The sequence below is a fragment of the Cervus canadensis genome, chromosome 1 (genome assembly GCF_019320065.1).
Source record: "Cervus canadensis isolate Bull #8, Minnesota chromosome 1, ASM1932006v1, whole genome shotgun sequence".
NCBI lineage: Eukaryota > Metazoa > Chordata > Mammalia > Artiodactyla > Cervidae > Cervus > Cervus canadensis.
This window is the reverse complement of record NC_057386.1, coordinates 98985507-99009857: the sequence shown is the minus strand read 5'-3', so window position 1 is coordinate 99009857 and position 24351 is coordinate 98985507. Positions and strand designations below refer to the sequence as shown.

General features: G+C 39.9%; 2 protein-coding genes across 3 annotated transcripts in view; one reads left to right on the top strand and one right to left on the bottom strand.

Moving 5' to 3' along the window:
• The window catches only part of GLRB (glycine receptor beta), a 94325-nt gene that overhangs the window by 17049 nt on the left and 52925 nt on the right, over nt 1-24351 (top strand). The window lies entirely within an intron of this gene.
• Nucleotides 9879-10349, bottom strand: LOC122453603 (60S ribosomal protein L32-like). Its single transcript, XM_043487655.1, has one exon. It carries the CDS (start codon nt 10323-10325, stop codon nt 9918-9920), a length of 408 nt encoding a protein of 135 aa, XP_043343590.1. The 5' UTR covers nt 10326-10349; the 3' UTR covers nt 9879-9917.

Sequence of the window (24351 nt, the reverse complement as noted above, 5' to 3'; positions counted from 1 at the left end):
GGCAGAATTCAGTTAGCCTTTGCCCTGATTTATTTTGTTCTCTGAGGCCAAACTTGTCTATTACTCCAGGTATCTCTTGAGTTCCTACTTTTGCACTCCCATCCCTAGTGGTGAATAGAACATCTTTTTTTGGTGTTAGTTCTAGGAGGTCTTCTAGGTCTTCATAGAACTGATGTAGTTCAGCTTCTTTGGCATCAGTAATAGGGACATAGACTTGGCTTTCTGCAATGTTGAATGGCTTGCCTTGGAAACAAACTGAGATCCTTCTGTTATTTTTGAGGTTGCACCCAAGTACTGCATTTCAGACTCTTTTGTTGATTATGAGAGCTACTCCATTTCTTTTATGGGATTCTTGCCCACAGTAGTAGATATAGTGGTCATCTGAAATAAATTTGTCCAATCCCATCCATTTTTGTTCATTGATTCCCGAGATTTTGATTTATTCTTACCATCTCCTGCTTGACCACATCCAGTGTACCTTGATTGAGTGACCTAACATTCTAGGTTCATATACAATACTGTTCTTTGCAGCATCAGATTTTACTTTCATCACCAGACATTCTCAACTGAGCATCATTTCCACTTTGGCCCAGCCACTTCATTCTTTCTGGGGCTATTCGTAGTTCTCCTCCATTCTTCCCCAGTAGTATATTGGACACCTTCCAACCTGGGGGACTCATCTTTCAGTGTCATATCTTTGTCCTTTCATACGTCATGAGGTTCTCATGGTTAGTACACTGGGGTGGTTTGCCCTTCCCTCCTCCAGTGGATCACGTTTTGTCAGAACTCTCTGCTATGACCCATCTATCTTGGTTAGCCCTACACGGCATGCCTCATAGCTTCATCAAATTACACAAGCCCCTTAGCCACAACAAAGCAGTGATCCATGAAGGGGGATCACTAAGATCATTCTCAGTTCTAATTCACTATTTTTCCTTTTTTTACTTGAATTTCTTTGAATTACAAAAGTGAGACCTTACTGTTGTAACAAAGGATGTAGTACAACCTCATTAATTCTCCTATCCACACTGACTCCTGTCACCATTCTGTTTTTTCCTTAATTTATTTATTCATTATTTACTTATTTGTTGCTGTGTGTGGGCTTTCTGTAATTGCAGGGAGCAGGGACTAATCTAGTTTAAGTGCTTAGGTTTCTCATTGCAGTGACTTGTTGCAGCACATGGGCTCTAGGGCACGGGCTCAGTAGTTGTGACACACGGGCTTATTGCCTCATGGCATGTAGAATCTTCCCGGACTAGGGATCGAGCCCATGTCCCCTACATTGGCAGGCGGATTCTCAGCCACTGGACCACCAGGGAAGTCCAGTCATTCTGTTTTTTGATGAAGATATTCATTTTGTCCCTTTAAAGAAAATCTGCTAAATTTCTTCTGAGACCTTATAATACTTGACAAGGACTAATGTTTGTCTTCTGTGTCCTGAAACAACCATGTCCCCCACCAGCCCCAATTTGCCTTCCAGCATGCTTCTGCTCTAACTACCCCTGGTTAGACACCTTCCCTGGGTATCCCTTTATGTCTGTCCAGAAATAGTGGATTTTTCCAGATATCCATATCCTCAGTGCTGCTAGAGGTTCATCCTTGGTCCTTTTATCTTCTTAGCACTTTCCCCCTAAGTTCTATCTGTATCTGTGTGTTATACACACATCCTTATCTCCAAGTGTAGTTACTCTTGTGAGTTCCAGTTAATTATTTGTAACTTTCTCTGGACCTCAGTTAATGTATCAAGCTAGCTCCACTCTCAACCATCCTTAGCTCGGCGCCTAGCCTTTCATGAGAAAGGGCTTAAGCACCTTCCATTCTGTCCCAGACGTTCACCTTGATCATCTCATCTTTATTAATGTGAATACTAATATGCATATTATTAATGTGGACAGATATTAATGTGGAATTACTGAATTGATACAGAAGAGGAAGAATGGGATTGAAATTCAGAAAAATGGGGTTCTAGTTCACTCTGTCACTAACTTTCTTTGTGTCCTCATATAAGTCACTCTGGACCTGAGTAGTCCTGATCTGTAAAATGAAAGAACTGCCAAAAGAATTAATGAATTTTTCATGGTCACTGTAAGAGAAGTTTGCCCTGGAGGCTTAATAGGTGGGAACAATGTTGTCTTGAGTATGAAGGGACTATTCTGGGATGGATCACTTAATACACTTGTGACCTTTCTTTTGCCCTGCCTGTGCTCCGTTCTCTTATCTGTAAAATAGAAATGATGAACTGATTTACAGTGTTTCTCTGATAATATAATTTGACATTCTGTATGACATTATCTTTTGAACCCTAAACATTCTATAAAGTGGACTGCCTGTGTTTGTGGTATTGAGTTTCCTTGAAAGAGCTCAAAGGGGTTTTGCATATTTTATATGATTCTAGCTCTTATTCTTCTATTGTGACTTAAGCTAATTTTTACAGACAGAAAACCTAATTTTACAGCTAAACAATACCTGTGTCACCTTGTTGCACATATTCTCCTAAGATTCAGGATTTTAGGACTGGGGTGAGTACACCACGTGTCCCACCTTTCTATGCCAGGCCAGCGCTGTGAGCTATGAGTGAGACTCAGAGCTGGGCACATTCTCAGCTGAGTTTATGCAACAGGCCGTGGCACCCTCCCTTAGACACGTGAGCAACCTGTGGCATGTGTTTCTTAAGGTCATAGGATTAGTCAGTGATATTCCGGTAATACTCTCTGGTGGGTATTGTGGCTCATTTTTTGGTCATTGGGTACATGTCATAGTTTATCCTGTTTATCTAGGAGATAAGAATGCTGGGGTCCCAGGAGGTAAGATGTTTTTGCCAAGGGCATAGCCCTGGCCAGGAGCCAGAGGGGAACATAGACTTCTGATTTCCAGTCCAAGTCTTTTCATGAGCTTCCTTACCACCATGTTTGTGTTTTTTTTTTTTTTAGTTGTTGCCCTCACCAGTAAGAACACTTTATCTTGTATATTTTTAAGAAACATATATTAGGTTTATTGTAGGTTTTTCCTAAGGCTTAAAACTCATTGAGGTTCTTTGTAAATAACAAGGAATGCTTTCTTTGTAAGTAAGAGAATGTGACTTTGAGCCCACAGTCTCAGAATATTCCTGTTCATCGATGTGCATTCCATCACATGAAAACTAGCTGTTTGTTGATGAGTGGTATTCAGTCTGGATGTTAGTTACCAATGTGTGAGACACTCAGTCTTGTCTGACTGTTTGTGACCCCATGGACGCTAACCCACCAGGCTCCTCTGCCCATGGAATTCTCCAGGCAAGAATACTGGAGTGGGTAGCTGTTCCCTTTTTCAGGGAATCTTCTTGACCTAGGGATCAAACTCAGGTCTCCTGCATCGCAGTCAGATTCTTTAATGTTTGAAGTACAGTTACCAGTGGTGTTTTGTAAATAAGAATGCATTCTGAATTGATATTGTCGGAAAATGGCATGTGATTAATGACCTCTTTCTGCTGAATGTACTTATATGATTCACAAAGCAGATCTACAAAGGATATGGGGTAAAAACACATGGTTCTCCGGCTCTACTTGCAAGGAATTGACTAATTCTTCAGAGACAGAAAAGTAGGATTTATCTCTTAATAACAATAGCACATGCCTTTAGTCCCTCTTACAGAATACAAAATAGAAACTTTTAACTAATCATTAATTCTGATATCGTTTTTTAGTTGCTCAGCACACTCTCTCTTCATATATGTATGTGTGCAAGTATTTGTGTCAGTTTATGTGAGTGTATGCAGACATAATTAAGCACAAAATTGTTTGTGTTATTGTTTTTAAACATTTTTGAAGTGTAATTTGCATATAGAAAAGTGCATTTATCTTTTCACATGTAACCGTGTAACCAGCACCTGGATTTAGAAATAGAATATTGCCAAGTTAGAAGCCGCTTATTGTCTGCCCATTTTTGAAATATGATAAATCGAATAATCCTGTAAATATATGTAAGATTGATCCACAGTGTTAAATGTAGCAAGGGTTCAACCATTTTTCATTGCTGCATAATATTTCATGATAGAAATTACTGTCCTTTATTTTTCTCTACTCTTTGTAGACATTTGTGTTGTTTCCAAATAGATAGACATGCATGCGTGTGCATGCATACACACACACACACACACACACCCTAATAAAGACTTTTATGGAGAATATATAAGGAACGTTTAGAAATCATTAAGAAAAAGGCAGACAGCATAATTGAATATGCCCAAATGATGGCAACCAAAAGGCCACAGGCATATTTAAAGATGATCAACTTCATTACTCGTCAAGGAAATACAGATTAAAATGACAGTGGGACCCTATTATGTACTCAACAGAGTGTCTAAAGTGGAAGTGAAAGGGGAATACGAGGTATACATGAGAGTGTGAACAGGTACAATTTCATTCTCTGTTGGTGAAAGTCCACATAAGCAGCACCATTTGATAAGCCATTTGGCAGTGTCTCATGAAACTGAAAATCCATACACCCTATGACTCAGGCATTCTATTCCTATATATATATACTCAGCAGAAACATGTAGACATGTTTACCAAAATACAGAACAAAATGTTCATACACTGTTTGTAATTACCAGAAGTATAATTCATCTTTGTTAGCTTTGTCTATGCTTTTTTGATTCCAGAGGATTCAAAATTTTTCAGACTAAAATAATATTTAGCATCACTCAGACTTGGTGACCAGAAATTTAGTAGTACTGAAATAGATTGAGTTGGTTAAAAATAAGCATTGTATGAAAAAGGCAAAATTAACCTTTGAAGCTGTAATTAAAATATCCAAGATAAAGACAAACCCCTTTAAGTTATTCCTAGAATTATCATGCATCTTTTTGCTTAGCAAAATTAGGTGTGTCTAGACAGCCCTGAATTATCAATGAAATGGGAGTAGTCCTATAGTTAACTCTAAATAAAAGGTACAATCATTATTACTTTGAGTGCATTTATAATATTCTATTCTGGGATTTCACACACCTTAAGCAAACTTCCAACTTAATGTAAATAGAAAATGGTTTCTGTATGACTCTTAACTGGCTTGCTGTTTCTAATTTTATTTTTAAAAAAGTGAATCATTTAACTCAATTGCTCTTTTTTCTCTTATTTTAAATAGGAGTTTCTTTTCTTTTTTTTTCCAGTAGGAGTTTAGTTGCTTTACACTGCTGTGTCAGTTTCAACTGTACAGAAAAGTGGATCAACTATATGGATACCTATGTTGTTGTTTAGTCGCTAAGTTGTATCTGATTCTTTTGCAACTTCATGGGCTGTAGCTGGCCAGACTTCTCTGCCCATGAGATTTCATAGGCAAGAATACTGGAGTGTGTTGCCATTTCCTTCTCCAAGGATTCTTCCAACCCAGGGATCAAACCCACATCTCCTGCTTGGCAGGTGGATTCTTTACCACTGAGCCACTTGGGAAGCCCAGCGATCCCATACATATGGATGCCTGTATCCTCTCTTTTTTTGGATTTCCTTCCCATTTAGGTCACCGCAGAGTACCAAGTAGAGTTCCCTGTGCTATATAGTATGTTTTCATTCATAATCTATTTTATACATAGTAGTGTATATATGTCAATCACAGACTCCCAATTCATTCCACTCTTTCCCCCTCACCCTTGGTATCCATAGATTTGTCCTCTATGTCTGTGTCTCTGTTTTTACTTTGGACATAAGTTCATCAGTACTGTTTTTTCTATGTTCTACATATTGAACATCTTCACTGTGCACCTATTAACCTTACCATTTATTCTGTACTAAGACGCAGATTCAAGGCAAAATACTTTACATACATAGAAATACCATACATAGCTATAAGAGTCAATATCTTCTGATGACAGAACATAGCTGTATTTCTTCTAAGCCTCTGTTACAGAAGCACATGGGATCTATAAAACCTGTGTAGGCTTTAGGTGACTGTGCCGTGCAGTGGATTATGGATGTGGTTCATCGTTCCATTTCCCTGGGTTCCAGAAGATTTGTTTACAAAACTTCAGATTGTTTTCTCTGTACTTATTTGTCTGTCTGTCTTTGGAGGCCTATTTCTAAGCAATATTGCACAAATAACCTTTCAAAAGTGTGTAACATTTTACAGGAAAACCTACTTGAATGGGAATATTAAAATAAGACTTCCTTGTGGATAGCAGAAAAAATGTTTACAGTGACCAGGGGGAGGAATAGCATTGATTAAGACATGATTCTCTACTCTCTTTTATTTGCTATTCTAAGCACTTCATATCAGAAATTAAAAGTTTCTGAAATAGTTTCTATTAGCTCTTTATGTCAAAATGATCAATGGCTCATTCAATTATTAAGTATAAAGAGAATTTGTATTGAAAAGCCAAGTTATTAAAATTCTAATTGATAATGTTCATAATTCTGAAATCATACCTCATGTGAAAATTCTTAAATTTCTACTTTAAAGAGCCTGCATAGCTTATTTCATATATTAATAGTTTCTGCCTATATTAATTCATAGTCACCTGTCACATTTGAAAGTCTTTTGTCCTTAGACTGTGTCCTGCCAGACTCCAAAATATACATGATAATTGATTGTTTGATATTAAGGACCATTTTAATTAATTATATTTAATTATTAAGTAAATAGTACATTTACTTGTGTAACTTATATAAGTAATCTGTAATTGTATTTTCTTTTAGCAGTAACCAGAGGAGGGGAGTTAAAAAGTAGCTCAGTATGTCAGGAATTTGAAGTAGGCTTTTTTTCTGTGTCAGTTTTAGTGTGGTTCCAAAGGCCAAGAACAAACATGCCTGCATCCTAGAGTTGGGAAACAGACCTCTGATGCAGTCATGGTCATGGGGCCTCCAGCCGGCCATCTGCATCCACGGCCCAGCAGAGTTAGCATGGAGAAGACCAGTGGGAGAGCCTCTTTGGAGGAGATTGTGGAGGTGTTGTGGCAGGTCTCATGGTTCCCAGCAGATGCAGAGGATGCTTTTGCTTCTCTGGGTGACTCCAGAGGCAGAGTCACCTGTGTCCCCCGAGTGGGGGGCTCATGACGACCTGGTCCCTTGACCCCATGGAAGTGAAGGCATGGCTGTGACCCTGGGTGGTAGACAGAGGAACAGACAGAAGAGGCTGCTGTGAGTGGAACTGTGTTTACTACTTGTGAGGAGAAAGAAAGTTTGAGTCCTTCCTGCAACTCAGATGTGGTCCCAGGAGAGGGAGGAAGAAAGTGCAGCGTGAAATGAGCGGTAGAGGAGCTGTGCCTGGAGGCCCAGGAGCGTTCTGAAGCCCAGGTGCGGACTGCAGGATGCTTGGGGCTGCAAAGCTCACAATTGTCATACACGGGGCAAATAGGCAAAGCAAATTAGTTGGGAATGAAGATATTTTTCATAACATTTCAATAACTACCTTTTCATAACTGTGGCTGGATAGTGGGTATTTGAAACCATATCAAATGCAAACCTTAGCACTGAACGATATTCTTTTAGGACTGGGAACTGGGGATTTGGGGATTCTTATCCAGTGACAGTTATTCCATGAGTCAGGGATTGAGCTCTGTGAGGGCAGTGTATTTGTATGTTGTTTTGCTTGTGCATTTCCAAGGTTTAGGAAAATACCTAGCTGCAGCTGGCTCATTATGTATTGAATGCTACCCATGCTGTGTATGCAGAATCGAAGTTTTATTTAAGTTTGAGTTCTGTGAGGGAGAAATAGTCTCAACTCTTTGAAAATTTACTTTCAAACAACATCCCCCACCCCCAAAATGTGTTAACAGATATAGACAATTATAGACCAATTGATAATAACCGTGCTTAGTGAATCATTTGGCAACAGTCCTAAAGAGTTAATTTCAAAATCAGTTACACTGATGTTTTGTTTACCTTTAACATTCAAAATTGTTTTAAAATACAATTCAGTGTATTTCATTTATCTTCTAGGTGTTTGTGTGATAACTTAATTCTTGGCAGGTGAACAAGAAAATTGTTCTGGATTGCTATTGTGAAGCTTTTGAGGACAGGATGTCTGTCTGACTCAGCTTCCCCTAGGCATGTGATCCTGCCTGTGTCCTCTTCTCCCTTCATCTCTTTCAGAGAAGGGGGCTCCCCTTCATCCAGCCAAGGCTAATTCTCTAAACCACAATGTAGATTTCACTGACTCCTGTTTTTTGGGGGGAATCTGAAATTGAAATTAATTTGTTCAAGTTTATCAACTGCATCTTTCATCACATACTTGGATTTTACATCACAGACTAAAGTGAACAAAAATGTCCATGTGTCTCTGAAACCCATGCCTGTTTCTAGTAACTTGTTCTCCTTTTCTGGAATCAGTGTAGTCAGTCTTCTTTGGGGGGTGGTTAAAAAAGGTAGATTTATTTTATTAATTTTTGAAGTTGAAGTATTCAGGAAATATATTCAATGATGTTTTGCCCTGCGAATATTCAGTTTTTATCTCTTCATGGTCCAGATTTTCCTTAGAAGGAAGCCAGGGCTTTAAATTTGGTTTTCCAATATTAGCTATGGGAATAGTTTTAATAATCAGCCACTTGATTTAAAAAAAAAAAGCAAACTAATAATTTGACTGACTTTTTTCTCTATTAAATTGAGCAGTAACTCAGTTAAAATATATGTATACATGAAGTGTGGATTTTCTTTTGGGGGAAGTTGTTACTGGAAATTTTTTTTTAATTAAAAAAATTCATTGTGGCCAGGACACTTAACATGAGATCTACCCTTTTTCACCAATTCTTGTGTCCAATACAGCATGGTTGACTATCAGTGGCTGTACAGGGGATTTCTAGAACTTATTCATCTTGCTTAACTGAAATTTTAAACTTATTGATGAGTGACTCCAGTTTCCCACCCCACTCCAGCCAACCCCCATCTTTTCCTTTGTTTACATGAGTGTCTTTTTAAAGTTTTTCATATAAGTGGAATCCTGCAGTTTTTGTTCTTCTTTCCTTGGCTTATCTCACTTAGCATCACGTCCTCAAAGTCCATCTGTGTTGTTGCATACGGCAGGGTTTCCTTTTCAGGGCTGAGCAATATTCCATTGTATGCATAAACTGGCTTCTTAAAAAATGCATTCATCTGTCAATAGACTTTGGGTTATCTCCATGTGCTGTCCACGGTGCAGTGTGCAGCGGGGCTCCAGGGGGTGTAGATATGGGGAGGAGCTGGGCTTTTAGAGCCCAACACTGTGCATTAGTGGGGCAGGAAGGGTGTCACCAGTGCCCTTAGTTCCAGGCCCAGCTTGGTTCTCTCTGGTCCGCAGGGAATGGGGTCTGCCAGCCCCTTCATGGTCCTGAGACTGGAGAGCTGGAAGCCTGTCCTGGGGGTGGTACCTGGGTGAACTGGGGTGCTGGTCCCACTCTTTCCCTGTTCTCACTGGTCTGTGTCTGGGAGTGGGCACTCTTGGGGAGATGGTATCTCCCCTGTTCCCACTGGTGCCATTGGGGCTGGTTAGGTGGAGAAGCCTCTCAGCTAATTTCTGGATTTCTCACAAAGGGAATGGATCTCTGAGATGCTCTTGAGTCAGTGTGTCCACAGGGGAAGGAGAGTACAGAAGTTCTTGTTCTATTTTCTGAAGTCTCTCCAGTCAAGCTCTTCAGTCCTTAACCCTCCTTGCATCTGACCAGTCCAGTGTGGCTTCTATTTCTCCCTCATCTGGAAACACCTCTCCCTTTTGCTGAATTCTTGGAAAGGTCTTTAGTTCTCATCTTACTGACCTCTCAGCAGCCTTGGTCCTGTGAACCAACCCCTCCATCAAATATTTTTTTCCTTGGATTTCTGTTGATACCACACCTACAGGTTTCCTCTGTTGACTTAAAAATTCACAATCTTTTTTTTTTTCGGGTTTTATGCTTTTATTATTATTTATTTAATAAATAATTTATTTATTTATTAAATAAATATGCTTTTATTTACAAACAAAATGTGCACATGAGCTGTCTATTCATTTTCCTCGCTGCGCAGTCTGGCATTGGGATTGGTGATCCTGATGGCCAGCTGGGCTGCTCTTTCCACAATGGCCTTGCAGTTCTTGGAAGAGACGTTGTGAGCAATCTCAGCACAGTAAGATTTGTTGCACATCGGCAGCACCTCAAGCTCCTTGATGTTGTGGACCAGGAACTTCTGGAAGCCACTTGGCAGCATGTGCTTGGTTTTCTTGTTGCTCCCGTAACCGATGTTGGGCATCAAGATCTGGCCCTTGAATCTTCTGCGCACCCTGTTGTCAATGCCTCTGGGTTTCTGCCAGTTCCACTTGATTTTGACATATCGATCTGACTGATGCCTAATGAACTTCTTGGTCCTCTTCTTGACGATCTTAGGCTTCACGAGGGGTCCGAGGGCGGCCATGATGCCGAGTCAGAGATGGCTGCCACCAAAAATTCGCAATCTTAATGTTGAGGATTATGTTTTATTTGGTGGACAAAACTGAGAATGTAAACCTGGGATGCAGCATCTCACATAGCTTTGAGGGATGGCTCCAAAGAGGCAAAGGCGAAGGGAACCAGGCTATATAAGAGTTTCTTCAACAAAGATCAGGCAAGTCAGAACTTGAAAAATTACTATTGATTAAGGAAAACCAGATATCTCAAGTTGAGGAGTTTAGTGCTTTCTGTGTGTGGGAGGATACAAGAGTCTGGGCTCACTGAAGTCATTTCTTTGATGTGTATCTCAGCTCTCTGGGGCCAGCATCCTGTGATTCTCATCCTGAGATGAGAATCTAGGGGTACATACCTAGGGGTACATAGCTGGGGCAGTTTCAGCAGCTGATGGCTTGATGGTTGCAGCATCCTTTGCTTACTAATGGGGCAGGTGACATTCATAGACCACACCTCCTTCTTGGGCAGCTCATTCTTTGTTTTAATTGTTGGCTTGTGTTCCTCCATCTGCTCCTTTAATGTTGGGGTTCCTCAGATTACAATCCATGTCTGCCTGTCATGGAGCTTTGTTTTCTAACAAGTGATTTGTCTAACCATTCAGATCATCTGAGAAGCCTTTAAAATCCTGATCCCACGTTGACTCAACCCGAAAGTGGGGTATGGGGCTCAGCCCCTGCAGTTTGCTGAGCTCCTCAGGTAAGTTCAGTGCAACCAAGCTTAGGATCACTGGACAAGTTCACTTTATATCAGAATCATCCACATGTGTGTTTGACTCTTATATGCATAACTGGCACATGGCGTGTTGTGAATGCCAAAAGCTTTCTTAAATGAAACCTTTTTAAATGACCAAAGTAGAAGAGACATGTAGCATATTGGTAGTTGCATTACTGGTGAAGCTTTGGTGGTTCTTTAAGGAATCTTATTTCGTTTGTATCATCAGTTGAATTTTCTCAGAAACAGCCTCTGAGATGAAAGAGATTTCCCTGTAGAAAGAGATTGTTTCTAGAAAAAGACCTCTTGGATCTGAGAGACGTGGATTCAAACGCAGGAACACCGCAGATGAAACTGAGGCTTTAGTTGGCGCCCCGGGAGCTCTGAGACTGGGATGGACTTTCAGGATGGCTGCTAAAGTTAGTAGAAAGGGATCTGATGCCTTGGGGTCCCCACGTCAGAGTCTTCAGAGTTGGGTTGCCTCTGGGCAAGACACATCCTGTCAGCTGAAGGCTGTTCCCGGAGTTTTGCAGCTCAGAGCTCTGAGCTCTTGGCAGCCTCAGTTCTGCTGGGTGATCTGAGGGGCACAACGTCACAGCCTTCATCACAGGGCGATTTGGATTGTCACCTGAAGGATCATATCAGTCACCTCGTTTAAACCTTCATTTAAAGTACGTGGAGTACACGAAGGCCCAGAGAGCGTAAGTGGTTCACCACTGTCACACTGGATTCTCACAGCCTGTCTGACTCTAGAACACGTATCCACCCTTAAGGTTTCTTCAGTGATACTCGCACTTACCTTTATTATGTGACTGTGGAGCTTCTCTTATTACCACTTATATTAAGCCAGACAGGAAATATTTTATATTAATGCTGTGTGTGGGAAAAACTGAGTGAAGATAAGCCCTGTTCCAGTTGTAATTAGTCTCAGAGTCAGAGGTATTTCTGTGGATCCCGATTTGCTGGGCTAGGTGGAATATGATTTCTGCATAGTATGGAAAATAATTGCACAGAAAACATTTTCTATGGATTGAGGTTTAATTCGTTGTGTCATGAGGCTTCTATCCAAAGGACCATAGTTTTTGATGAATTTTGGAAATTGTCAGTATCCAGTATACCGTTCAGTTCAGTTCACTTCAGTCGCTCAGTCCTGTCCAACTTTTCGCAACCCCATGAATCGCAGCACACCAGGTCTCCCTGTCCATCACAAACTCCTGGAGTCCACCCAAACTCATGTCCATCAAATCCGTGATGCCATCCAGCCATCTCATCCTCTGTCATCCCCTTCTCCTCCTGCCCCCAATCCCTCCCAGCATCAGGGTCTTTGCCAATGAATCAACTCTTCACATGAGGTGGCCAAAGTATTGGAGTTTCAGCTTCAGCATTAGTCCTTCCAATGAACACCCAGGACTAATCTCCCCTAGGGATGGAATGGTTGGATCTCCTTACAGTCCAAGGGAATCTCAAGAGTCTTCTCTAACACCACAGTTCAAAAGCATCAATTTTTCAGCACTCAGCTTTCTTCACAGTCCAACTCTCACATCCATACATGACCACTGGAAAAACCATAGCCTTGACTAGATAGACCTTTGTTGGCAAAGTAATGTCTCTGCTTTTTAATATGCTATCTAGGTTGGTCATAACTTTCCTTCCCAGGAGTAAGCATCTTTTAATTTCATGGATGCAATCACCATCCACAGTGATTTTGTAGCCCCAAAAATAGTCTGACACTGTTTCCACTCTTTCCCCATCTATTTGCCATGAAGTGATGGGACCAGATGCCATGATCTTAGTTTTCTGAATGTTGAATTTTAAGCCAACTTTTTCACTGTCCTCTTTCACTTTCATCAAGAGGCTTTTTAGTTCCTCTTCACTTTCTGCCATAAGGGTGGTATCATCTGCATATCTGAGGTTATTGATATTTCTTTCCAGCAATCTTGATTCCAGCTTGTGCTTCTTCCAGCCCAGAGTTTCTCATGATGTACTCTGCATATAAGTTAAATAAGCAGGGTGACAATATACAGCCTTGACGTACTCCTTTTCCTATTTGGAACCAGACTGTTGGCCCATGTCCAGTTCTAACTGTTGCTTCCTGACCTGCACACAGGTTTCTCAAGAGGCAGGTCAGGTGGTCTGGTATTCCCATCTCTTTCAGAATTTTCCACAGTTTATTGTGATCCACACAGTCAAAGGCTTTGGCATAGTCAATAAAGCAGAAATAGATGTTTTTCTGGAACTCTCTTGATTTTTCGATGATCCATCAGATGTTGGCAATTTGATCTCTGGTTCCTCTGCCTTTTCTAAAACCAGCTTGAACATCAGGAAGTTCACGGTTCACGCATTGCTGAAGCCTGGCTTGGAGAATTTTGAGCATTACTTTACTAGCATGTGAGATGAGTGCAATTGTGCTATACTTCGAGCATGCTTTGGCATTGCCTTTTGTTGGGATTGGCATGAAAACTGACCTTTTTCAGTCCTGTGGCCACTACTGAGTTTTCCAAATTTGCTGGCATATTGAGTGCAGCACTTTCACAATGTCATCTTTCAGGATTTGAAATAGCTCAACTGGAATTCCATCACCTCCACTAGCTTTGTTCATAATGATGATTCCTAAGGCCCACTTGACTTCACATTCCAGGATGTCTGGCTCTAGGTGAGTGATCACACCATCATGATTGTCTGGGTCATGAAGGTCTTTTTTGTATAGTTCTTCTGTGTGTTCTTGCCACCTCTTCTTAATATCTTCTGCTTCTGTTAGGTCCATACCATTTATGTCCTTTGTCCAATCCATCTTTGCATGAAATGTTCCCTTGGTATCTCTAATTTTCTTGAAGAGATCTCTGGTCTTTCCCATTCTGTTGTTTTCCTCTATTTCTTTGCATTGATCACTGAGGAAGGCTTTCTTATCTCTCCTTGCTATTCTTTGGAACTCTGCATTCAAATGGGAATATTTTTCCTTTTCTCCTTTGCTGTTTGCTTCTCTTCTTTTCACATCTATTTGTAAGTCCTCCTTAGACAGCCATTTTGCCTTTTTGCATTTCTTTTCCATGGGGATGGTCTTGATCCCTGTCTCCTGTACAGTGTCACAAACCTCCATCCATAGTTCATCAGGCACTCTGTCTATCAGACCTAGTCCCTTAAATCTATTTCTCACTTCCACTGTATAGTCATAAGGGATTTGATTTAAGTCATACCTGAATGGTCTAGTGGTTTTCCCTGCTTTCTTCAATTTAAATCTCAATTTAGCAATAAAGAGTTCATGATCTCAGCCACAGTTAGCTCCTGGTCTTATTTTTGCTGACTGTATAGAGCTTCTCCATCTTTGACTGCAAAGAATATAATCAATCTGATTTCAGTGTTGACCATCTGGTGATGTCCATGTGTAGAGTCTTCTCTTGTGTTGTTGGAAGAGAGTGTTTGCTATGACCAGTGCGTTCTCTTGGCAAAACTCTATTAGCCTTTACCCTGCTTCATTCTGTACTCCAAGGCCAAATTTGCCTGTTACTCCAGGTGTTTCTTGACTTCCTACTTTTGCATTCCAGTCCCATATAATGAAAATGACATCTTTTTTGGGTGTTAGTTCTGAAAGGTCTTGTAGGTCTTCATAGAACCATTCAACTTCAGCTTCTTCAGCGTTACTGTTTGGGGCATAGGCTTGTATTACCATGATATTGAATGATTTGCCTTGGAAACAAACTGAGATCATTCTGTCATTTTTGAGACTGCATCCAAGTACTGCATTTTGGACTCTTTTGTTGACCATGATGGCTACTCCATTTCTTCAAAGGGATTCTTTCCCACAGTAGTAGATATAGTGATCATCTGAGTTAAATTCACCCATTCCAGTCCATTTTAGTTCATTGATTCCTAGAATGTCGACATGCACTCTTGCCATCTCTTGTTTGACCACTTCCAATTTGCCTTGATTCATGGACCTAACATTCCTGTTTCCTATGCAATATTGCTCTTTACAGCATCCGACCTTGCTTCTATCACCAGTCATACAGCACCTCTCAAAGAGGTGTTTCTACTTTGTGAAAAGTACTTTTCAAAGAGCCATGGATAAGTAATTGCATAATTTAAGATAGGAAAGATTTTAAAATGTTTTCATGGAATTCATCAGTTTCTTAAACCCAACTGGGGTGATAAATAAAATAATTGTTGAGGAACACTGTTGGTAATTACAATTCTTAGCCAATTATAACACAACACACTTTACCACCCACATATACATATACCCATAAACACATTCTTTTCAAATAATATAAGCTAATTAAACTGACCTAATGATGGTAGAGGGTATCACTCCCTGTATGCAGAAACCTTTAATTCATAATTTAATCTGGGAAAACCAAATGGAAAATAAATACAAAAGATTTCAAGAGAAATGATAATAAATTACACTATAGTTAGGCAAACAATAAGCAAATTAAAATACTCTATAACAACCCCAAGATTATCTAGATTCTTAAGATTCTTAAATAACTACTGACCAAATTTATTACCTGGATATAGAAAGTGTTTATCTATCTTTGTATGTCTATCTGATTATCCAACTGAAAATTCTTCCATGTGGATGAAAATGGAACCTTCTAGTGAGATGATATGTATGGGCTTGTAGCAGTGGTTTATCATAAGCCCCAGCCTTCACATATGATCAAAGTGTCAGTTTTACATGATTTTATACAGTTTACAGAGTTATGAAGTAAGAAAGATTTTGGAATAAGAAAGTGTAATTGCCTTTCTTGAATCTTTTAGCTTCTTTCCTGTTCTTTTTTTTAACTTCGCTTTTCTGGAGCTTCTTTAGATTCACAGCAAAATTGAGAGAATGGGACGAGATTTCCCCTGTACTCTGCTCAGCCTCCCACATCATCAACATCCTCCACCAGATGGTACGTTTGTTATAGTCAATGACCCCACATCATAATCAGTCAAAGTTCATGGTTTACATGAGGATTCACTCTTGGTGTTATCCAAATTCTGTGGATTTCGACAAATGTATAATGATGTTATCCATCCATTACAATATCCATCATCATGATGTCATATGGAGTGTCTTCATTGCCCTAAAAATCTGTGCATCACCTGGTCTTCCTCCAGACATCCAACCTCTAGGCAATCACTGTCTTTCTGCTGTCTCTCACTATAGTTTTGCCTTTTCCAGAATGTTATATAGTTGCAAATGTACAGCCTTTTCAAATTGGCTTCTTGGAAATATGCATTTCAGTTGCTTCTTGTACTTTCATGGCTTGACAGTTTATTTTGTTTTAGTGCTGTTCCACTCTCTGGACGTTTACCAGTTTGTTTATCCATTCGCCTACTGAAGGACACCTTGGTGGCTTCCAGTTTTGGCAGTGATGAATAAAGCTTCTGCTGTAAACCTTGTGTGCAGGTTTTTATGTAAACATGTTTTTATCACCTTTGGGTATACATCAAGGAGTGCTATTACTGGATCATATTATATGAGTAGGTTTCCTTTTGTAAAAATCCACCAAACTGCTTCCAAAGTGACTGCAGCAGTTTGCTTTCTCACCAGCGATGAATACACGTTCCTGTTGCTCCATATCCTTGCCAGCACTTGGTATTGTCAGGGCTCTGGATTTTGGCCATTCGAATAGGTGTGCCATGTTACCTCATTATTGTTTTAATTTGCATTTACTTGGTGATACAGGATGTGGGGCATCTTTTCACATGCTGTTTGTCATCTTGCTCACCTTTGCAGAGGTCTTTATTATTATTATTTACCCCCTCTTCTTTTTTTCTAAAATACACTTTGAAAAAGTTAGAACAGCTTTACAATTGACATTTTAAAATGTCAGTTCTAGAATCGACAATTTATAGAAAAATTGTCAAAATGATATAGAGTTTCTGATACTCTGTGCCTAGTTTTCTCTATTATTAACATGTTGTATTAGTTTAGTACATTTTTTTACAATTCGAGAGTGAATATTGGTATATTGTCATTAACTAAAATTTAAGCTTTATTTATATTTCTTAGTGTTTATTTAATGTCTTTTCTCTCTTCCAGGATCTCATTCAGATTATAAATTGCATCTAGTCCTCATGTCTCCTTAGGCTCATTTTGGCTGTGACAGTTTCTCAGACTTTGTTTTTCATGACCATGGCAGTTTTGAGGAATAGTGGTCAGGTAGTTGCAGAACATCCCTCCATGGGGACTTGTCCAGTGTTTTTGTCATGGTTATATTGAGGTTATGTGTTCTGTGGAGGAAGAACACATGATTAGAAATAACATTCTCATCATACTGTATTGAAGGTACATAGAATCAACATGATATATCGTGGGGTTAGCCAGTTAAGTTTAATCACCTGGGTAAGGTTGTATTTGTTCGGCTTCACCAGTGTAGAAGCTGCTGTTTTTCTCCTGTCCCATCCTGTGGTCTTTGGAAGGATGTCTCTATGCACAGCTCACACCAAGGAGGGATGTGATTCTGTACGAGTTTGAGCACAGAGATCTATGCCAGTTACTTGGAATCTTGCGTGGGAGATTTGTCTTTTCTCTACCGCTTATTTATTTATTCAGTCATTTTATTTACATCTTTATGGACTTATGGATTTTTATTTTGTACTTTGGATTATAACCCAATTTGATTTTATTTTAGTGCTGAAATCATCCTAGATTTGGCCATAGGAAGCTCTTTCAGTTTGCTCCTGTGTCTTTTTGGCAAAGTCCCTTCAGATTCTCATTAAAAAAAAAATCCTCCTTTATCTCACTTTAGGTGAGGACAACAGCACTAGTTTCCATGAAGACAGGTTTCTTTACTTTGTCTCTCTTTCTTTTTTTTTTTTAGCCATGCTCTATGGCATCCCAGATCTTAGTTCCTTGACCAGGGATGAAACTTGTGCATGCTGCAGTGGAAGCTCAGAGTCTTAATCACTGGATTGCCAGGGAAGTCCTGAAGGAGAGTTTCTTAATCTGTGGGACACAGTCTGGGGAAACCTCAGACTTGCAAACTTTGTGGGCAATTTTTAAGGGAAGAACATAACTTTTATCAGATTCTCAGCATGTCTGTGGTGCTAAAAAAAAACGAATAAAACAACCACTGCCCTAGAGTAAAGAGGAGAAATAATAAAACCTACACATTGTGCAAACTTCACTCTTTCCTTGCTGTCCTGTGCTTGTAGAAAACTCTGCAGCTCCCATCTTGAGATGCCCCAAGCTGGACAGTTCCATGCCACACCCAGGTCTCAGAAGACCTGTGATATTGTTGCTGCATTGTAACTCACTGGAAAAGCAAAATGATCCTTTGTCTCAGGTTCCTGGTTTAAGGGAGGACATGCAGCCAATGTGCCTGTGCGCCCCAGTTTCGAAATGCTGCTTGTGCAGTGTGGCCACTAAAGGGTCACGGAAAATAAGAACATTCTGCAGTTAATGGAAAACTGAGCTTCCCCCTTTGGAAAGACATTTCTGGATTTTTCCTTTAGTTCTGGAAAACATTACATCATCCAGCTATACAGCCTGGTCCATTCCATGCATATCTTTACGTATTAGTCATGACATCAGTTCAAGTTTAGGCAAGTGAACAAAAGAGGACAGACTGTAAAAAGGCTTTTGGTCCAAGACATTATTTTCTCTAGTCATCTGATCACTTTGCCTGAGTAGACTCAATTATTGTCTTAAATTAATATCATATTTCCATGAAATCAATCTTGTTGTGTAATAATATCAGAACTGTTGACAGATATTGGTTGAAAGAAAATAAAGTGGCTTATATATATATATACACTTAATGGGTAAAGGTGACTTTAATGTTGTTTTAGGATTGATGAAGCTGAAAAAAAAGATTTCCCTTTTTTTAGGTAGGGAAAAAAGCCCTGGATTCATGTATGTGAAAATAAACTACATGAGATTTCACTTAAATTTTAAAATATCTTTGAATTTCTAACATAAAGAAGGGTGAACTGTTAATACATGAAAATATGTACTGACACAAATAAGAATAGCAAAAAAGGTCTATAACATATTTGATATACTCTTGTTTTAATTTCAAGAGATTTTTTTTTGTCAACCAAAACTGTGCTTTTGCGCTTGCTAGCAAGTAAGATATTTTAAAGTTTGACTGTGCAGAGAAGTCCCAGCATCTGAAGATGACTAGAGGAAAGAGAGACCCTGGCAAGTTGTAGAAAGGGGGTAACTTCAGATTGTCAAGATGAATGATTTTAAAAACTGGTAAGATTAATGTCCTCTATCACATAAAGGAGTATATGGATGGACAGTAATAAAAGATAGATAATGTTCCACTTGTATAATTGCAGGTTTGTGATATGATGGCCAGTTGTGGGGGTTACCAGGGTTCATTCTTGAGTCTCCCACCGTGGAAAATCTCTGATCCTTGCTGTGTCCTGGTTTCCATGTATACATACCTTATGGCTCCATTTATTCATCTGTTGCTCACTCTCTACCTAGCTGGTTTTTCCTCTTTCTCTGCTGAAAAACTATTCTCTGTGTGGTTCATGTCTCTCCTGTGTAACGGAGTGAGTGTTTGTGATGATCAAGTGAGATCGTGTAATGGACATGGTCGTTGGTTCTCCAGTATCTGTTCTTTACCAGACTATAGATCTGAGCCAATCATGATTGCTTTTTCCTCCTTAGTAGTGATTGGTTCAGCAGTGACCAATGCTGGGAAGTTTCTGAGAAAAAAAAAAAAAAAATCCTTTCCCTAAGAGAATTTCTGAAGAGCAAATGTTCTTCGTGTGGAAATGTTGAGCAAAGCTGTTACCACTGTAGTACCCACGGGCATCCAGAGATTGAAACTGACCTAGAAAAGCTGGCAGGTAGAGAGTACCTGGGGTATTATGTATTTATTGCCACATGAGTGTAGGGAATTACAAAACCATAGAAGCCATGGTTACCTCAAGAATCAGTCAGTAGATTCAATATAATTAGTAATAAACACATAGATATTAAAAAAGCTATAAAAATTCAGTCAGTTCAGTTGCTCAGTCTTGTCCTACTCTTTGAATCCCATGGACTGCAGCATGCCAGGCTTCTCTGTTCATCGCCAACAACCAGAGCTTGCTCAAACTCAGTCCATTGAGTCGGTGATGCCATCCAACCATCTCCTCCTCTGTCGTCCCCTTCTCCTCCTGCCTTCAATCTTTCCCAGCATCAGGGTCTTATCCAATGAGTCAGTTCTTTGCATCAGGTTGTCAAAGTATTGGGGTTTCAGTTTCAGCATCAGTCCTTCCAATGAATATTCAGGACTGATCTCCTTTAGGATGGACTGGTTGGATCTCCTTGCAGTCCAAAGGATGCTCAAGAGTCTTCTCCAACACCACAGTTCAAAAGCACCAATTCTTTGGTTCTCAGCTTTCTTTATGGTCCAACTCTCACATCCATACATGACTACTGGAAAAACCATAGCCTTGACTAGATGGACCTTTGTTGGCAAAGTAATGTCTCTGCTTTTTAATATGCTGTCTAGGTTTCTCATAGCTTTTCTTCCAAGGAGCAAGTGTCTTAATTTCATGGATGCAGTCACCATCTGCAGTGATTTTGGAGCCGAAACAATAAAGTCTCTCACAGTTTACATTGTTTCCTCATTATTTGCTATGAAGTGATGGGACCAGATGCCATGATCTTAGTTTTTAGAATGTTGAGTTTTAAGCCAGCATTTTCACTCTCCTCTTTCATCAAGAGGCTCTTAAGTTCCTCTTCACTTTCTGCCATAAGGGCGGTGTCATCTGCATATCTGAGGTTATTGATATTTCTTCCGGCCGTCTTGATTCCAGCTTGTGCTCCATCCAGCCTGGCATTTTGCATGGTGTACTCTGCCTTTAAGTTAAATAGCAGGCTGACAATATACAGCGTACTCCTTTCCCAATTTGGAACCAGTCCGTTGTTCCATGTCCGGTTCTAAATGTTGCTTCTTGACCTGCATACAGATTTCTCAGGAGGCAGGTAAGATGGTCTGGTATTCCTATCTCTTTAAGAATTTTCCACAGTTTGTTGTGATCCACACAGTCAAAGGCTTTGGCGTAGTCAATAAAGCAGAAGTAGATGTTTTTCTTGGAGAAGGCGATGGCATCCCACTCCAGTATTCTTGCTTGGAAAATCCCATGGATGGAGGAGCCTGGTAGGCTGCAATCCATGGGGTCGCGAAGAGTCAGACACGACTGAGTGAATTCACTTTCACTTTTCACTTGCATGCATTGAAGAAGGAAATGGCAACCCACTCCAGTGTTCTTGCCTGAAGAATCCCAGGGACAGGGGAGCCTGGTGGGCTGCCGTCTATGGGGTTGCACAGAGTCAGACAGGAGTGAAGCGACTTGGCAGCAGCAGCAGCAGCAGCAAATGTTTTTCTGGAGCTCTGTTGCTTTCTCTATGATCCAGTGGATGTTGGCCCAACAGTATATTTTTCAGTTTATTAGAGTAAACCAGTATAATTGAGGCATCATTTTAGAGGGACAGTATTAAAGAATAGTGTAGATTAGTTCAATGATGAGTAGGAATTATGATATTCCACTAAGGAGGGCTGACAATCGGGAGGAAAATAAAATCTGGTAGTGAGTTGGAAGGGCTAGAAGTTGAATTTGGGTGACTTGGCTTACAACTGTAAGGGAGAAAAGGCTTCTTTTTCTTCCCCACCCCATCCTCAATAGCTGGGTCTGTGAAGTAGTCTGACAACAGTCATGCTAACACGATAAAAGCTATGCACATTCATTAACTTTTAATGTTATGTGCATATGGGCCAGCATCAGAGAAAAGCAAAATTGAATCTGGGAGAGAGTGTTGAGTTTTGAGAATGTATGTACCATCTTGGAAGGGGGAGGGGAGGAGAATGTGGACCTCCGGGGAGAGTGGATGATTTTTACAAATGATGACTGATCTGGAGAAGAAGAGATGAAAGAGGTGTGATGTTTGTGACTCAGTTTTCTTGGGTGTGGTATCAAGTGTTGATGTTCTCTCCTGTGATGAGTCATCTTACCCAGTTGATGAAGCCTCTGGGGAGGGGATTGAAGACAAGAGGGTTCCTTTTGGAGAAACTCTTTCTCTGTTTTTAATTTCTTTGAACTTTTTCTTTGGTATTGGTGTATAGCTGATTAACAATGTTGTGATAGTTTCAGACGAACAGTGAAGGGACTCAGTCATGCATCTACATGTATCCATTCTTCTCCAAACTCCCTTCCCGTCCAGGCTGCCACAAAGCATTGAAAAAGAGTTCCATGTGCTTTACTGTAGGTTCTTGTTGGTTATCCATTTTAAATATAACAGTGTGTCTGACTGTAGGCAGATAAGAAGAATTTAGAGAAATCCTGTCCCTATGTTTGCTTTTCTTCAAGTGCTTTTGGTTCACAATAATTTTAATGCTGAAGAGGTATAAATTGTGGGGTGTCATATTCTGCCTCCCTTCACAGCTGGGGAAAAAAAGTCAGGCTGAAAAGTTCTCTACCTCAAAAATTATTGTGAGACTTGGCTGGTATTTAGGACTCCACACTTTCAATGTGGGGGGCATGGATTTGATCCCTGGTTGGGGAACTAATCCCCCATGGCATGGCCAAAAAAATAAATAGATAAATTATTGTTAATTGACTTTATGATGTCGGGTTCATTCCATTACTTAGATGAAATGGACTTTTGCAGGATTTTACATTGAGACATAATAATAACAGTTCTTACTTGATCCTATTCAAGTATAGTTTGCAGTCCATCAATTCTACCTTCCTTCCTTAAATGAGAAAACCTGTAGATGGGTTTGGACACTAATTTTCATCCTAATATCCAATTTTCCAAAATAACCTCATTTTCTTTGGAGTTTTCTATCTTTTGATTAGGGATGACAGTTGGCTCTAAGAAGGTTCCAGTTTCCCTTGCAATGAAATGGAAAAATCTCACTACCAGTCCCCAAAACCTGCAACTAGGTGGGATATGAGAGCCGATAAGGTCAAGAGATAGAACTTAAATCTACTTAATCTCCTGTACTTTGGGGAGATTTGACTAATTGGTTTTCACTTTATTTCTCCAATGGTTTGGATTCTTTCTGATAGCTACTTGAAAAGTTTGTCTGTATTAACTCATGGTATTTTTAGATTTTTTTTTTTTTTTGGAATGCTAGTTACTGTCATATTTCACCTATAGCGGTTTTATATTATCAGCACACAGTTGCATAATTAACAAAGAACAAAATTGCCTGATACATCAGAGCTGGGATCTCAAAACAAAGCAAATGCATTACATTATTTGCTTCTTATAAATTAATGTCATTTATGAAATTGATACTTTTACCATCTTGATGGGGTTTCCCAGGTGGCTCAGCGGGTAAAGAATCTGCCTGCAATACAAGAGACGAAGGTTCAATCCTTGGGTCAGGGAAATACCCTGGAGGAGGGCATGGCAACCCACTCCAATATTCTTGCTTGGAGAATTCCATGGACAGAGGAGCCTGGCAGGCTACAATGCATGGGGTTGCAAAAGAGCCAGACAGGACTGAGGAGACTGAGAACACAGGAGCGCATCTTATTGATACAGAATAGACAATGCTGGATGCTCAAGTGTAGTTTTAATCTTCCTTGTGAATTTCATGGTTATTATTTTCAGAATGTGGTGTTGGAGAAGACTCTTGAGAGTCCCTTGGACTGCAAGGAGATCCAACCAGTCAATCCTAAAGGAAATCAGTCCTGAATATTCATTGGAAGGATTAATGCTGAAGTTGAAACTCCAGTCCTTTGGCCACCTGATGCAAAGTACTGACTCATTTGAAAAGACCCTGATGCTGGGAAAGATTGAAGGCAGGAAAAGGGGAGAATAGTGGCTGAGATGGTTGGATGGCATCACCGACTCAATAGACATGAGTTTGAGTAAACGGGAATTGGTGATGGACAGGGAGGCCTGGCGTGCTGCAATCCATGGGGTTGCAAAGAGTCGGACATGACTGAGCAACTGAACTGAACTGATTTTTGGACTGGGAAAATGATTATATGATAAGATTTTATGGGTGCTAATAGATCCCAAACAAACAATAAACAACAGAATAGTTTTCATAGACCTCCAAGGAGGAGTTTAAGTGCTCCCAAGCAACTACCAATTTAGTCGATTCATTGTTCAAAGTTAGTTAATTACAATAGAAAAATATGGCAGTTTCTCTCTTTTTGATAGTTGATAGCAAACATGTATATATATTGAATAAAAGAAAAAGGCAGCTGTATCTCAGGCCTCTATACTTTCCTTTATTTAATTGGTCTGATAGTAAAGGAACTGTTTTTACCAATCCAGAGTTAATGGCTTCCCTGATGACCAGTGGTAAAGAATCCGCCTGCAAATGCACGAG

Bases quoted from the DNA above. Each gene is read 5' to 3' on its own strand.
- LOC122453603 (XM_043487655.1), bottom strand. From the start codon at position 10,325: ATGGCCGCCCTCGGACCCCTCGTGAAGCCTAAGATCGTCAAGAAGAGG.